The following is a 16,025-nucleotide window of genomic DNA, read 5'->3' as shown; positions in this document are numbered from 1 at the left end:
GATATTGTGCTAGAAGGTATTAATAGCTGTCATCATTTAGTTCATAGATCTCTTGCAGAGAGGATACAAGCTGCCGGTTCTGCTCGTCAGATCTTAGGGGCCTTGTATGTATCCATTTTATCCCTCTGATTTTCCCATATTTACTGGAATCATTAGGGTTATGTCTGTTCATGCCCTGAACATTTCTTCAAATGTTGGAATCGATGAGATGCATAGAATCGTGCATCCAGAAAAATAGCAAAGAAGCAAAAGAAAAAAAAAAACAACAAAACAAACCATGGTGCAGTCACCATCTTTGTTGTCATTAAATAAGGTAGTACAGCATGTGAATAATATTTTTGGTATTTTACAGATACAAGGATGAAGGACTGTCATTGAGAGCTTCCATCCTTTTTTCCCCTCACTGATTTCCCTTTTCTCTATCTATATCTGACTGAAGTTCTCATTATGACCTTTCTGCTTAGCTTAAGCTTGCTTGGGTCAATCTTTCCTTTTCTGTCCATCTAATAAATATTTATCTTTATGACCTGAGATGGCTTCAGTATCGAATTGCTTTACTTTGTGGTGTGTAACCACTTGCAAAGATTTAAAGACAATAAGACACACCATGCGTGGTCAGTATATCAACTTAACATTTGCCATGCATGCTCTTTCATTAAAGAGGAACAGGAATAGTTATATGCAGAAAAAGGTAGATCAGAGTTATTCATAACTGTAGGTAATTCTGGAAACTTAATGGCTCAGAGAATATTACACTTCCCACAAGGGCTTGTTTTTGTCAATGTTGTTTATTGATGACCTTGTTTCCTTTGTAATTATTTCAGCCAGGTCCTCTGAGAAGCAGTTGCAGCCTACTCTCCCTTTGTCTGTGGATGAAGCTCACTCAGATGATTCAGATGATATTGTCATTGTCTCTCCGTTGTTGCAGATGAAGAAAAAACACACACACTTTTAAGTTTTGGTAACAGGCTCTAGTGATCTTGAATTATTCAATTCACAAAACTATTTCTACCAAGATATAGCATATCAAAGATGAAAAAAGGGAGAATATCAACCCCCTTTTAATGGCAGTTGTCATTATTTCAGCCATAAATGAATAAATGTTTGACTGACTGATACTGACTGACTGTTAACCTTATCCTCCTGGTATGCATAGAGAGTTTGGATTTAAAAACTAAAACAAAACACTTCAATATTTTGTCTCACAATGAGGATTATAAATTCAACTGCCAAATTTAAATGAAAGCAATAAAGCCTTAAGCTATTTCATGTCAAAGTTTTGTTTCAGGTTGACTAAAATAATTTGTTTAATCAGAAAGTAGTTTATGACATGGCTCCAGTCTTCAGCCTGTGTACGTGAAGGGGAACAGCTTGTATTTGTTACCAGGCCCTCTATTTAAAAATTTTACTGTGTCATATTTTAATATCTTTTTTGTTTATTTTTATACTGAACATTTACAGTCTTGTAAAGGCTTTTAGAAAGCCATTTCTTTGTCATAGGGCTATTCTAGGCCTACTGTATCAGCAGGGTTTTCTTATTTATTGCTTTTTCCAAGTGTGCTTGCTATGATATGTATGCTACCATTTTGTATTTGAAATGTCCAATCATGTAATCAATTTTTTGTATTTGTCAGAATAGGTGCGTAATAGCAGGAGTGTTGTGCCCTTGTGACTGCTTTTTCTGCTTACATATCACAAATCTGAGTGTATTATGCAGGGTGGTCTCTAATATGTGAAAACGTTTGGTGTAGGAGATATGTTGCTTTATGTCCTGTTTCATCTTGCATCACTTGACTGTCTGAAACTTTCACCTAACTAGATTGCTCATACACTGAGCACTAAGCGGTTTTAAGTCTAGTGTTGCTTTACTGTTGTTGATTTCTCTTCTCAGTACTACTTTGCATGTGTATACATTAAATATATATGTGTATATATATATATGTACAGTAAGTGCACAGTAAGTCCAGTCACAGGCTGGGAGAGGGATCACAATGTGCAGCCGTCTTCTGTCATCAGGTAAAGCAACGAGGCTGACTGGTGGAAGACCTGGGCACTCCCAGCTCTATTCTCAGGGGTATGGATTGGGATGAGCATAATATACAAAACCTAACCCATGCAGTTTGGTTTAGGAACAGAAGTGGTAGGTTGGATTATAATAGAAACTAGGACTACATCCAGAAATAACACTGTTTGACAACAGTGTTGTCTATGGAAGGACCAAAGACATAATGGGCTGTGGAGAATATGGTCAGAGGGCTCTTTCCAGGTCTTTTACACAGACTGTACCCCTTCTTGACTGGAAGAAGGACTGTATCGTTCCTACTGTCATGCCAACATCCTTCATAGGCATTACAATGTGTGGGGTTTTTTTTTTTAAGGTGAACTAGATAAATTATATGATATTGACTGGAAGGAGAATTTAATTTTACAAACACACAGTGAAGTTTTTGTGGAGATCTTAATGGTTTCTTTGTCATGACGGAGTAATAAAGACTCCTGTAAACAGAAAGCACACTTTTAAATATAAGATATTTATCGCCTTTTCCCTCTTCTTTTTAAAATTAAAAATCAGTCACCACTGTTTCACAGAATACTAATAAGTCAGAGCTGTCTCGGTTCTTTGATTTCAATGAAGCGCTATCTGAGGCTTATCATAGCTTATGCCAGTACTTGCAGCCAAAGAGGAAAGTGGATGGCTGCAGCACAATGCAGCTGATTTCATTTAATCCCATCAGTGGAAATGCTGCCTGTGCTATTTCCAAAGGCAGTTTTGGGAGCTCTCCATACCCAAAGCAGTCTGAAGAATGTCCTTTACGCTCCCATTGGGTAAATTTTTCCCGCTGGTACTTTGGTCACATGACTGTCATCTGCAGAAAGGATAAAAAAATACATAAAATAAAGGAATAAAAGGGTTAGAATACTCTTGGCAGACGCTGAGACCTGTTTCCCTCTTTTTCTGGAAGTCACGTTATGAAAAAGAGTCATTTTGCTAAATAGAAGCAGAGCTATATTGAGTTGCTTATGTATAATATTTCAAGTCTGTAACTGTGACTCTGTCATGGATACCTCCAGAGAGAGTAACTTGAGCTGAGGACTCTGACACATTAAGGGGAAAGTATATAGTGTGTCAGGAGTGAGACTGATATAAAATACCTACCTAGCTGTTACCCTATAGGGAAATACTTGGACAGCGAATACAATGAAGATGACATTCTTTTACTTTACAGTGTTGTAATAAGCAATGTGAAAGTATCAAGAAGTAGATACAGAGCAGGAAGACTTGCATTTTAACTGAGGGTATGACTAGCAGTAGTGCTGTCAATAGACAAGTTCTGGGATAAAGGGGAGATAGGGTCTTGGTATGACCCAAAGGCACAGACAGAAATCAGGGTGAAAAGGAGGAAACGTTTTCTGGGATGAATGAAAACGTGTGTAGAGCTTCCTAAATTTGAGTCTGCTATCTCATAGCCATGAAAAATTGTGATACTTAACTTGAGCTGGATTTCAAACTCACATCTTAGTTTGGAAGATAACTGTATGCTCACTGCACATCAAAAGTTTGGTGTGGTACACTAGAAAGAGAAACCTCCACAGCATTAGTAGCCTTTGATGTTGTTTCATTATATACTGTAATGGAATGTGTTGAAAGCGGTAGTAATTGACGCTAGGTTTCATTCAGTGTTCATCTATCGGAATGCCAGCACCTGTAAATCTGGGAAGAAGTGTAGAACAATGAAGGAAGAAAAAGTTAATTTTTGAATAAATGGCGTTTTTCCTTAACAGGGAGCTGAGGAGAGTAAAAATCGGTGTGGTCCAACACAAACATGTTCAGTTTCTGAAAAATGCGTCTGCTGTAGAAAGCACCGGTAACCTTGTGGGGGCGTCAAGGTCTTGAATTAAAACTAAACTCCACTGTAACCTACGTAATCTAACGGCACACTTTCCATTCTGCTGATACCGGATAACGTTGCCTACTTAAAAACTTACAGTAGCGTTTAGTTAGAGATTGTGTGTGAATCTAGAGATCTGACTTCCAGGGGATGTTACCTCTCTCGACCTCTTTTTGCCCTTAAGTGCCTATGCCTGTAAATCTTTACTGAGGCATCTAGACCTGAAAATTGTATTGTTTTCTGCATAGCTATAACAATAATCCCTGCACAGGCAACTTTTAATATAGTCGAAATGGACAAGGATTAATCTTGGCATATGAAAGTGCCATTCATTTTTATGATCTTTTTAATATTTAGAATTGTTCAAGTCTTTTATGTAACTTATTTTGGGATCTTTTAAAAGCTAAAACAATTGCAATGTATTTTCTCCTAATTGTTGGACTTTCAAATAAAGTTAATGTTTGTAAATTAATTGTTCGTGCATTTCTGCTGCAGTTTCTGTATTTGCCTTGCTCCGCTGGCCTCTGTGGCTGGCTCCTGTTGTGTTCACTTTGCCCCTAGGTTGACCTTCTACCTCTGGCTGTGTTCCTGAGCCGATACCAACAAGATAACTCTTAAACGTGGAGGCTGTGAAACTTCTTCTTTAGTACACATTCAAGATTGTCCCATCAGGAGTGAATGGTGTTCCTGACCAAAGCCGAGTGGAATTGAAAGAGGTGATGGGCTTTTGCTTTCAGACTTGGCTTCTGGTGTTTTATTCAAAAAAGAAATCCTGTCAGGTAGTTCTATAACTAAAAGCCATGCCTTTCCCTCAAACGTATCTGGCTTTGTGTGGAGTGCAGCAAGTTTCATTTATGCCTTTTCATCTTTTGTGCTGCTTGCTTGTTGGTTCTAACAGTCATGCTGACCAGTTACCAAACCAGTGAAATGCAGATAAAAGATTCAAAAGAAGTCATTGTGGTGACTGTTCATGCCTACATACATTATTGATGGATACTTCTCGGAAACCTTTTGTAGGAGGGATGCAGAATGGGTAACCAGTGTTTGAATTCACTAGAGCCACAGAGCTCTCCCTCTACTAGGCCTCTACTAGGGTTTGGTAGTGCTGTAGGCATGCAGAGGACTGGGAGAAGCTGGTCTGCTGTCAGCTGGGGGGAGAATAGGAGTCTACAGGGTTCCAAAGACTGTCCAATTTACTTATAGCGTGTGTCCTTACCTCAGTTATTGTTGCTGTTTGTGAAGCTCTGGTGGAAGGAACTAGGATGTCTGCATTCCTTTCGAGGTCCACTGAAAAAGCCTTTAGGGACTTGCAGGAAAAACAAGCCTTATGCTGCTTTATGAAGACAGAAGAGCCTGCAACTGCTGTGAAGACATGGGAATCCTGTAGTCATCTTCCTATCCAGCAGAGCCCTTGTAGGACTAAACCAGCTATAAGAGTACAAGACCGAAACAAACAATCTGTATTTGATGAATATATTATCTAAATTTCACTTTTTTGTTCTTTCCTCTCTGCTCCACTGACATGTGCTCTGAATTTCTTAGCAGAAACATCAGTTTTAAATCTTAAACGCTGAAGGTAAGCCATGCAGCATTAATGGAAAAGTTTTGATATGATTTCTTGGAGCAGACTAGTCTCGAATTCAGTTGAAAGCAATTAAATGTTCACACTAGTTGTATTAAACCATACTTTGGCTTCATCTGAAGTCAGAGTCCCTTGACTCTTGCAAGCTTTGCAGCATCTGTTTATGGTAGGTTTGTCAGCTAACTAATTGCTTTCCCCACATGAACTTCTAAGGGAAAAAAAAAGTTTCATTTATTCTGTGGGCAGCATTAAGACCTGCAAAGAGCAAAATATCCATGTTAGACTCCAGGTTATTAGGGAAGGATTCTCAGGCATGGTTGGTGGTCTGGCGCTGCATCAGTTCCTCTGACGTTTCCTTCTAACGTTTGCTGATGTGGTTCTTTGCCTGGTAGAGACAGCACTGACATCAGGTTCTGAATGTTTGCCCTATTTTCAGACGTGTGTAAGGCACATTGGCTCTTGGTTATGCGTGGCCTTTAGCACTCCTTCTGTCCTCCCTGTGCTCAAAGGGATAGCCTTGAACAGCAAGCGTTGCTATGTTCTTATGAGTTATGCTCTGTTGTAGTCTACTGATTAAGTTGTACCCTGCTCCTCTTGCCCCTTCCGCTGTCTGGCTGTCCTAATTACCATTTGTCAAATCTGAGAGCGTACGTATTTGTACATGCTTTCTGGTCTCCAGGACAGCGTTGTTCCCCTCACCGGAGCTGTGCATAAACAAAACTTTCCCTCTCAAGATGTTGCTCAGACTGTAACAGCTCCCCTTCTATTTGGTAGTTTTTTTGCCAGCAGGCCTCAAATACACTTTGCACTGGGTACCGCGCGAGGCCCTTTAGGGCTTCTGTTCTTGATAGTGTGAACTATCATGATGTGTCATAAAATCTTGATCCTTAAAATGGTCTGGGAAGAACCAGGAGGGACACCATGCCTGTTGTAAAGGGCTGTCTGACCTCCCTCGCTATCAGCCGGATAATATCACACCTGGATCTCGCTCCTCGGCCCCTCCTCAGTCCGTCAGCTCTGCAGAGATGAGGCTCTGCTCCAGTAATGTAAGGCAGCTCAAAAGTCTTTCCTGTAATACAAATTTAGAACCGAAATACTGTAAACTCTGTTGTTTGATTACAGTGCTGCTGTAAAAAAAAAAAAAGGCTATGTTTAAATGGCCTCTAGTTATATGCATGGAAAATTAGAAAAGCTTTTAATAAACAGGGGATTGACCATGAATGCTTGCAGTACACGTTATAATGTTCTGCGCAAACATTACTGAGCATTGTCATTATCTAGCAATAATCCTTATTTGTACCTTACACAAATTGTGGCAGAACCTTCTATTTATCTAACCTGGAAATTTTTCCTGAACAGGCTCTCTATAATTTACAAACAGAATTGGCAGTTTTCTTCCTCCTCTCGGCAGATATTTAATAGCCACGTATTGCATTTCTATACTAGTAAACCTTCATTATTATACAAAACGTAGTAGAATGTTATGAAGAAATATCTTAAATAATTAAACAGAAACTATGAGTGACAAAACAAACGAACAAAGTGCAATTTGAGCTGTGTTATTCTTTCCTTTTTATATTCACTTATTTGCTAATTCGCTGAACTTAGTGAACCGCAATGGGTCTTGCTGTGATTAGAGAGAATTTGCCGAGTTCCTTTGTAATTGTTTCTTTGCAATTAACTAAATAATAGAATGTTCTGTGTGTTGCTCTCTAGGGAAAGGAAAGGAGCGGGCAGGTGCTTTTGCAATAGGATTTCCACATCTTCCACCCATTTCCCTGGAACTCACTAAGTATAAAAAGACTGGTAGAACATGAGGGAGAGAGAGTATTGCTTCAGGACTGGAAATGACAGAATTAACCTTTTCACACGATTTCTTTGAGTTTGCTGAAAGCTTTTTATGCTGGCCCTGGTTGTGGCTATTCTTTGTTTAAACTCAGAAGTCCCGAGGAGGACTTCAGAGGAAAGCAACGAAGACCTAAATGTATGTTCCTTTGAGCAGCCACCTCCACTCCGGGGAAATCCTTTAAGCTGGGAGGAGAAGTCAGCTGGGAAGATCCCCAGCAATGTGGCTTTGCTGGAAAGAGCGGAGGCTGGGGACTGAGCTGTTGTGGAGCGGGCAGCAAAATCTGGGGGAGGCTGGAGAGCAGCCCTGGCTTTGTTATTTCCTTTGACTTTCAGCAGAAAAATACAGAGGAAAACCTGGGAGGAGAGGAAGGGTAATCTTAATAGAGGCACAGCCTAGCTCAGCGGGAAGGAGGCACGGCTTGATGTAAGGGCAGGGTTTATGGAGCAGCAGAGGCGAGCAGGGCAGAGGTGTTGCCTACCAGTGGCAGCCGAGTGCTGAGACACGGTTGCCTCGCCGACCTCCCTCTGACTGTCTGTAATTTAGTCCCTAGTCTCAAGAGGGTAACTCATCCATCTGCTGGCACTTGGAGTTCAATCGTGCCTTTTTTTTTTTTAATCTGTATTGTCGGCTAAAACCTTTCATAACACATATTACGTCTGACAGTCAGGGGAAGACTCCTCGCTTCACGGTATATTAAAAGCTGAATTATTTCATTTCATAGTGAATAAAAAGAGCCAGGGGTATGGGATTGCTGTTCTAAAAGGTGCTCTCGTTGCAAGTATCACACCAGTAGTAGGGATGTCGAGCCAGAGAGAAGCTTGTGAAAAGTGAAAAACGGTACGCTTCCTAGGGGTGCTTTCGCAGACTAGCCAATGGTCTCCAGGGGACAGGGGACAGCACTGCTTGCCTTATTTTGGCGGTTTAAACTAGTCTTTTTATCTCCATTGTCTTTAGTTTGGAACATTTCTCATTTGCCTTTTTTGTCCAGTGATTCCTTAGCAAAGCCACTGTCAAAGCAAGTTAGCGAACGCTAATATGGCTCTTAGGGTTACTTTTCAGCAGGCTTACCAGCTAACAAGCTGACATTTGCAGTTTGCTTTGGTTGATTATAGAACTGCTTTCCATGCAAGGGTGATTTACTGTTAGTTTTTATTCCTGGGTTGTCACAGCAGTGGCTATTTTGCTGTGGCAAAACAGAGAGTACCTATTTGTGTGGGGAGGAAAAAAGGCTGCTATAATCTAAACATGAGAGCCTTGATAACTGTCTTGTTGTCACATAATCAAGAATTACCTGAATAGGATCAAATGAGAGGTGCTAGACATCGAAGAAATGCAAACACTGCTTCCTGACATGGTACAACAGGCTGAGGTGCCCTACCACGGAAAGTACAGCTAGTGCTAGATCCTGCGGTTTGTCTCTTATTCCTAGTTTGCTGAATTCATTTTACTCTTCATTTTCATATTTTCCCCTATCATTATAAATAATTGTGGGGGAGAAATTAAAACTGTTGATGCCTCTGTTTCTCTGTAATCCCACATCCTCATTCTACTATAATTTAATCCAGTTGTCTCTGCAGCAAATGGCTGTGAGAGGCATGCACACCAGCGCTGCCGAGCCGGCTCCCTTTCCCACTTACCCCCCGCCCCCCATATGGCGCCTCAAACCGCCGCGCTGATGCTCCGGCGCTTACACCCCCATTTAATAGCATCCAGCTTTTTCTGTCATTTGTTCCAAAACGTTTTGTTCGGTTTGATTTACATCAACGCTGTCAAACAAGATCTCAGTGCGGAGTGCTTGCTGCATCTGCTTCTATTCTGTGTCCATCATATTGCTGACAAAGATACTTGGACTTGCAGCCTGGTAGGGTTTTTCGATCTATCCAGAGGCTCGTGGCAGCAGTAACATCTGCAGGGCAGATTCCAGCCTTGAGCGTTTTAGTGCCGAATTGCATAAACTCTGTGACATAAGTGGCTTACACAGAGAGATCTCTTGCCCCCAGTGAGGTCTCTCCACTCCTTGTCTTTGGGTTGGTTGAACTGGAGGTGAAATATGTTAGATCATTGGGCTTTAAAATAATTCCTTCCTCATCCTTGCTGGCACTGTGAAAAAAAAAAAAAAAGAAAAGAAAAAGGAAGGAAACAAAATTTTCTGTAGTTCAGCTGTCCTCCTGCAGAAAAATAAAAACTTTCCTTGGAGAAGGCTGGAGTTGAGGTCTTATATCTTGTACCCTTGTATATCTTGTACTTGTGCACATACTGCATGGCTGTGAACTCTCTGACGTGTGTCTTAATGCTATTTGTGAATGATAAGATTTCTTTTTAGCTATGTTGATAATACTCATATGAAAATCCTGCCCTAGTCAAAAGCTATTAAAGTTGATGTTATATTTCAGAACATCAGCAGAAATATGTTTATTTGCTCCTAACGTGTTAAATAGCCCATTTTAGCATTTTTGCTCTCCTTATTTATCAAATGCATCAGTGAGGACAGCATAAAGTATAACATCCTAGCTGCATTTGGGAGAAGTAATAAAATCATACTTGCAAAAGAGATGTCTCTATAATATCTACTGACCTGCCACCATTTAGCAGAAAAAAGCAATTGGTATTACCCTTTTTTTTCCAATGGGATACACAGCACTCCAATATTTTTTGAGTTTTCATGGGCCATAACGGTTTCTAATTCTAAACAGCGCTAATTAGATGAGGGTTTCTCAAGCCTGTGAGAACTGTGAGACGTTTGCTTGAGGTCTGTTAGAAGGCTGGATGGTCCTTTTTCCCCTTCCAACTCCAAGTTGTGTTGAGCGATATTTAAAACACGTTGCTTTCAGCTTGTCAAATCAGCAGTGGGTGAGGTGTGCTGCTGCAGAGCTGGGACGAGGAGACTTTGGTTCGTATGATGGTGTGGAGAGAGCGAAGGCCCAGGAGATGGTCTGAATAGACTGGCCAAGTTTAGGAACTTCTGCATTACAGCTGGGCCACACTATATAGTTAGAGCAAGAATGAAATTATTTGACCTATTCCTTTTAAAAGAAAACAGTAAATATTTTTATACGTTTCAGTTGGAATAGGAACAATACAATCTTTGTAAGGAAGTGAATGCATTTGGGATTGCTGCTGCTTACTGTTGTTATCTTTTCTATTTCACTAACGTTATCCAGAGTATTTATGTACTTACTGGTTTCTGACACATCCCCCGAGAGGGTATGCTCGTATTACTTACCTTTAAGACTAAAAATAGTTGGTTATGTTCTGTTTAGAAAGAAATGAAAAGCCTTTCCCATTGGGTCAGAGTATAATCCCCGGGAAGGTTGTGTCTGAGTGGCTCTGTGGGGAGCACAACACAAGATCTGTTACGTTCTGCACAACCCTCGTGTTATGCAGTAAGATGCTGTCATTGCTTAAATACTTAATGTTTAATTCACGGCTCTGATTTACGGAGTCATCAAAACAAGCTGGCAATTCCAAGTCCATTGAAGTTAATGAAGCAATGTAATTGGCTTTGGGTCAGGGCCTGGAAGAGGCCAAACCTTTGCCTGCAGAGAGAATGGTAGAGGCTAAACCAGAGCACTTAATGCCTCCATGCAACGGTTGAAGACTGGGCACACTTGAAAATCACACGAGGGGCCCGTCCGCATCTTTAGACACTTCGGTACTTCTAGAAGTTTCCCCCTGGCTTTTGGAAAAGCCAAGACAGGCTGAGGAAGCAAACAGGGAGCCAGCGCCATGGGAACAAGTGCGTTGCACAAAGCGCGTCAGCTCGAGCGAACGCGTTGGTGTCGGAGGCCTGGGAACGGCGCTTTCCATGGCGGCACCGAGGGAAGAAGGGTGCCAAGCGGCTGGGTCCACTTTGGGGTTATTTTGGAGGGAAAGGTGCTGGTATGAGAGAAGGGGACGTCGTTTGACGCCAGGCGTGGGACGTCACCCTCTGCAACACGGGCCCACGCGCCAAGGCGCCATGTTACAGCACGAGTCGCGGCGGGGGCGAAGCCCGGCTGCCGGAGGGCGGGCGACCCCCGTGCGCCGGGGCGGCGGGCGGCACAAAGGCGGCCCGGCCCGGCCCGGCCCGGCAGCGGCCGTCCCGCCCCGGGGTCCCCGCGCACCGGCGGCCCGCGGGAGCCCCCAGGGGCCGCGGCGGCCGGGGCGGGGCGGGGCGCGGCGGCGCCAATGGGAGCGGGCGGGCGGCGCCGGGCGCGGAGGCGGCGGAGCCTCTCGGCGAACAAAGAGGGAGCGAGCGGCGCGGCGGGAGGGAGGGGGCGGGGGCGCCGGTGCCGGCCATGCGGGGCCGCCAGCCGCGGCGCGGGTGAGGAGGGAGGCGAAGGAGCGGCGCGGGCGGCGGCGATCCATGGCCGGCGGGTCGGGGTGAGGCGAGGCGGAGCGGCGCGGCGGGCATGGCGGGCGTCAGCTACTCGCCGCCCTGGTGGGTGAGCCTGCTGCACCGCCTGCCGCACCTCAGCCTGCGCTGGGAGCTCACCGCCGCCGACTTCCGACCGCAGGACGCCGAGTACCAGCAGGTGGGTCCGCGCACGGGGTCCGCGTGTGTGTGCGGGGGCTGCGTCCCGCGTGGGGGCCCCTCGCAGCCCGGGCGGGGGGTGTCTGTACGCCCGTGGGCTGTGCGGGGCAGGGGGCGCGGAGGGGGCTCGGCCCTCCTGGGCTGGAGGGGGCGGCCCGGGCTGGGGCTCCTCGGGTGGGTGTCCGTGGGTGCCGTGTCTCCCCTGTTCCGTGTCTGTGTGTCCGCCCCGCGAGGGGCAGGTGGGGGGCTGCCTCCCTGCGGGCTCGGGGCAGGCCGGGGTGCGGTGGTCTCGCCGGCCTGGGCCGGGGGCAGGAGACCATCACCCCCCGGCGGGGTGAGCAGGAGCCCCGAGCTGCTTCCAGCTTGCTGGAAGCCCAAGTTCTTCTTGGGAGAAGGCGAAACGATCCCCTGGAAGCGGAGGCAGGAGGCAGCCCTGGCCAAGCGCCCTCGCCAGGTCCCCGGCTGCCGCAAGCCGCGCTGTCCGGGCGCAGGCACCGGCCCGGCCCGGTGCCCCCGGCCGGGTCACGGCCGCCCATCGCCGGTGGTCACTGCGCTGCCCTGCGCCGGCGGCGCCGGCCGCTCGCCATCGATCCCGCACCGCCGCGACCTGCAGAGAGGCCAGCAGTGCCTTTCCAAAACCGACTGCCTGCCTGCTGGAAAACAGATGACTTCATGCATGAGAGCGGCGATAGCATCAAGTGCACGGGAAGATGCTCGCCGAATACTTGTGTGCTGCTTTTTTTTTTTTTTTTAACACTGCTTAGCCTGTATCCCGTGCTTGGTTGGCTAGGCATGTAATTAAAATGATCGTGGAGTGAATCTGTGTGTTCTAACATCTGTGTTCTCTGCTGTCATCTTAGAACAGAGCTGCAGTGACTCTGCTGCCTCGTTTTGCCACGGTCTCTGGTTTTGAAAACACCATTTTGCTTTTCTGAACATACTTGCAGTGTCCTATATGCGCAGCCTCCTAGCATGCACACAGGCAGAAAGGCTAGGGCATCTAAATGGTTCTTGTTTATCCTAGAAGTAAAAGGTATTAGAAATACTTCAGAAAGCAGTATGTTTTGGCTTTTTGTTTTAAACAGATGAACAGATCTGTGGGCTGAAGCTAGAGCAAAATGTGAGAGGTGTATTTAAAGAGCAATGGGTAGATACAAAGAAACATCTTGAAACCAGTAAGCAAAACAGACTTTTGATGTAACTTTTGTATTTGGGGCTTCAATTTGTTAATTTGTTTTAGTTCCCTTGGCTTAGCAGAGTTCAAGATGGCCACACACAGATGTAACGCTGCACAGCAGCTTAGCTGTATTTCCATGACCTCAGAGGGTAGCTGCCTTTAAAACAAGGGATATGAGATGCTGAGGATCAGAAGTTAAGAGTTCATGGAAAGATGTTCTTGGGAGTGTGTTATCATGAAACAAGCACTCGTTGACCTTTGAATAGACAGCAGATGTACTGCTTTTCACTCAAATTGCTTAAAAGCATTCCTCACAACAATCTGGGGTTGTGTTCATTTGTCAGATAATTTTTCTGCAGTAATCATATTCCGACTTAAAGCCTTCTGCTGTTCTCCTCCTGTGTAGCTGCCTCCCCTCCCTTGATCATATTAAGGACTTCTTGCACAGCAGTAGATGGCCTTTTAAGTCTTAACTTCAGCTCACAAGAAAACATCAAATCCAAACCCAAATGTCTGGATTACTGAAGCGTCTGTCATTAAGAGAATGATTTGAGTAGCAGCAGCTTTGCTGGTTTTGGCGTTGGTGAGGGATAGCGAGCAGGCTCCAGTAATGCAGCCCGTGTTATCGGTGTCGCTGGTTATATAATGCAGCTGCTGTGGCTCTGCAAGTTGACTCTGGAGTTCGTAGCCACGTAGATTAATTCTAACGAAACAGGAAAACTTAATCCAGGAGTGGGAACTGTAATGCTCTCTCATGCTTTAAATTGTTGTGAAGACCTTTCGGTTTGAATTCTAGCTTTTTCTATTAGCTTTGTTATGAATTTGCATCTCTTGCTCTGTTTGCAGCCCATACTGGCATAGTCTCCCCTTTTCTTTAGGAACCTTTTGTATTTAGCAGGCGAGATCATATACGTCCTGAAAATAAGAAAGCCCATTTTTAAATTTCTGTATATTTTTCTCTTCTTTGTAGGTCTCAGTGGCACAAATTATGTGTATTTTTGTTTTCTGTTCCATTAGTGGTTGATACTCCGATTCTTACGTATAAACTGTTAAACTGCATGCTGCATTTGAGTTTTCCAGTGGCTGAAGACAGGTCAGTGGGGGATGCTATCTGGGAGTTTGTGGGAAAGGGCACAGCGTCCCTAGCTGTAGTAAGAAGGATTACTTTTACTAAACTGAAAATACCTTTAAGTTTCCATGACTTCAAGTCGTCGGGTAGCTAGACTGTTGTCATAAGTGGGCGTACAGCAGGGCTCAGTGTCCATTGTCATTCTGACTTGTTATGAGGAAGGAAGCAAGGTATCCTTTCTGATTCTTCACTGCTGCTCTAGAAAAGATTTCCCAACCCATGACCAAGGGAAAACATTGCCTTCCTTCTAAAACTGTTTTCTTTAGTAACCTCTTAGTAAAGACCTTTTTTTTTTTTTTTTTTTTTTTTTTTTTGTACTCATGTTTTGATGATAGACTTTGAACTTGTGGATCAACTGAACATCCCACTTCAACCAAAAGTGAAATACAGTGGCTTGGATTTGAATGTTGTCATGTCACTTGTTGCAGTGCCACGTGCTCCTGCAGGTGAGGAGGCTGCTGATCTAACAGACTTTGCATCTCTACCTAGCAAGGATTACTGTAATGCGCAAGCTACTATTCCACTGAAGCAGCAGACTATTGTCCCCTGAAACCTCTCTGAAGTGCGTGTAGCTGGTAGATAAGCACATACTGCTGGTCTTTGAAGTCTAAGTCTTTGTTGTGTCTTCTTGGACCTTGGATGATGGGGAATATCTAGAAGGATGTAGATCTAATGGCTAGTTATGCTCTTCTGTCCCATGTAGTCCCTTTCGTCAGAGCAGGAGGGACACCCACTGTGCACCGGCCTGTCTCAAGGCGGCTGCGTCCATTGTGTACCAACCTACAGGGGCTTCCTCCTTTTGTCTGAGAGCATGAGAAATACTGATGGCAATGTTGTTGCCAAGGGCTGAGATCAATGCAGCTCTGGGTTTTGGCTGCCTAACTTCTTCACCCGAGTCAGTCTCTAAAATGCTCTCTCTTGGTATTACTTACTTCTTATCTTCTCCCACGGCGTATCTTGTTGCATTAGGTTAGAACAGTGTGTGCGAATGTGGAGGAGCAGAACAGATCCTTCCCCTCTGGACTAGATTGTTTAAAAATGTATGTGTATGTCCTTCAGATGCTTAGCTTCCATCATGACAAGCTGTGGATAGCAGTACAACTAGTTGTTTCCTTTTCCTGGGGGAATGGAGGTGAGCTTCAATGTAGAATGAGCTGCGGTTATGATCCTTCTTCTCCATGGGCTTTGGCATGCTGGTGAGTCCTGTCAGAGCTGCCTCATGTGCTGCTTGCAGGACTTGCTCCATGGAGTCGTCCCTATAGAGGATCTTATCAGACCAGTTCTTTCCCTAATCCTCCCATGAATCATTGGGGTTGAAGATATCTTGATATGAACAGTTTTGTTCTGTCTGTATTCTCATCTGAGTCATACTGCAGTGCTCTGCAAAGCCTTTTCATTGTGTAGTGAGTCACAAACTCTGGAGTGAAGGGAATGTAAAAATGGAGCAAAGCTTCTGTTCCTTCTGACAGCATCATGCTAATACCAGTTCTGGTCTCCATGCATTTTGCTGCTGAACAAATGATGATGATCTTACCAGTACTGTCCACTTTCCAATTCAATTAATCAGACCATTAAGATGGTCCTGAGTCTGCTGCTGTCACTAGTTTAATCTATTTAGTAATGTGAGTACTTCTATTTGTGACTTCTAGTCACTATTTGTACTTCTAGTTGCATGGGATTGAATTCACTTTTTCTCAGGGAAGAGTTGCTTAAGAACCTTGAGGTAGTGTGGAGGGTACATGCTGGAAGGAAGCAGAAAAGCTGAATAGCTTTTTAACACAGCAGAATGACAGGTAAAGGAATATCTGCTTGAGACAGGGTGTCTTAGGGTCCTTTTCTGTCGGTACCAACAACACTTTATTGTAGCTCTTAAGTCTCACTGTGT

General features: G+C 44.3%; 2 protein-coding genes across 8 annotated transcripts in view; both read left to right on the top strand.

Annotated features, from left to right (window-relative positions):
- The window catches only part of IQCE (IQ motif containing E), a gene marked incomplete at its 3' end in the record, with an annotated part of 28,071 nt that extends 23,756 nt beyond the window's left edge, over positions 1-4,315 (top strand). For 3 of the 7 annotated variants that reach the window (XM_082312959.1, XM_082312961.1, XM_082312965.1), the window contains exon 22: positions 825-4,313. In XM_082312959.1, coding sequence (XP_082169085.1) covers positions 825-955 — 131 coding nt within the window. Of the gene's footprint in view, positions 1-824 lie in introns of all 7 variants that reach the window. The other 4 variants (XM_082312964.1, XM_082312962.1, XM_082312960.1 and 1 more) reach the window with 2 other exon arrangements.
- A 7,326-nt stretch (positions 4,316-11,641) lies between these two features.
- Positions 11,642-16,025, top strand: part of TTYH3 (tweety family member 3) — an 80,283-nt gene continuing 75,899 nt past the window's right edge. Inside the window, exon 1 of the mRNA XM_082313514.1 lies at positions 11,642-11,835. Within this exon, the coding sequence (XP_082169640.1) occupies positions 11,713-11,835 (123 nt within the window). The 5' untranslated portion in view covers positions 11,642-11,712. The remainder of the gene's footprint in view (positions 11,836-16,025) is intronic.

The sequence above is a fragment of the Platalea leucorodia genome (assembly GCF_965183815.1).
Source record: "Platalea leucorodia genome assembly, chromosome: 5".
Classification (NCBI taxonomy): Eukaryota; Metazoa; Chordata; class Aves; order Pelecaniformes; family Threskiornithidae; genus Platalea; species Platalea leucorodia.
This window is presented reverse-complemented; position numbering and strand designations above follow the sequence as displayed.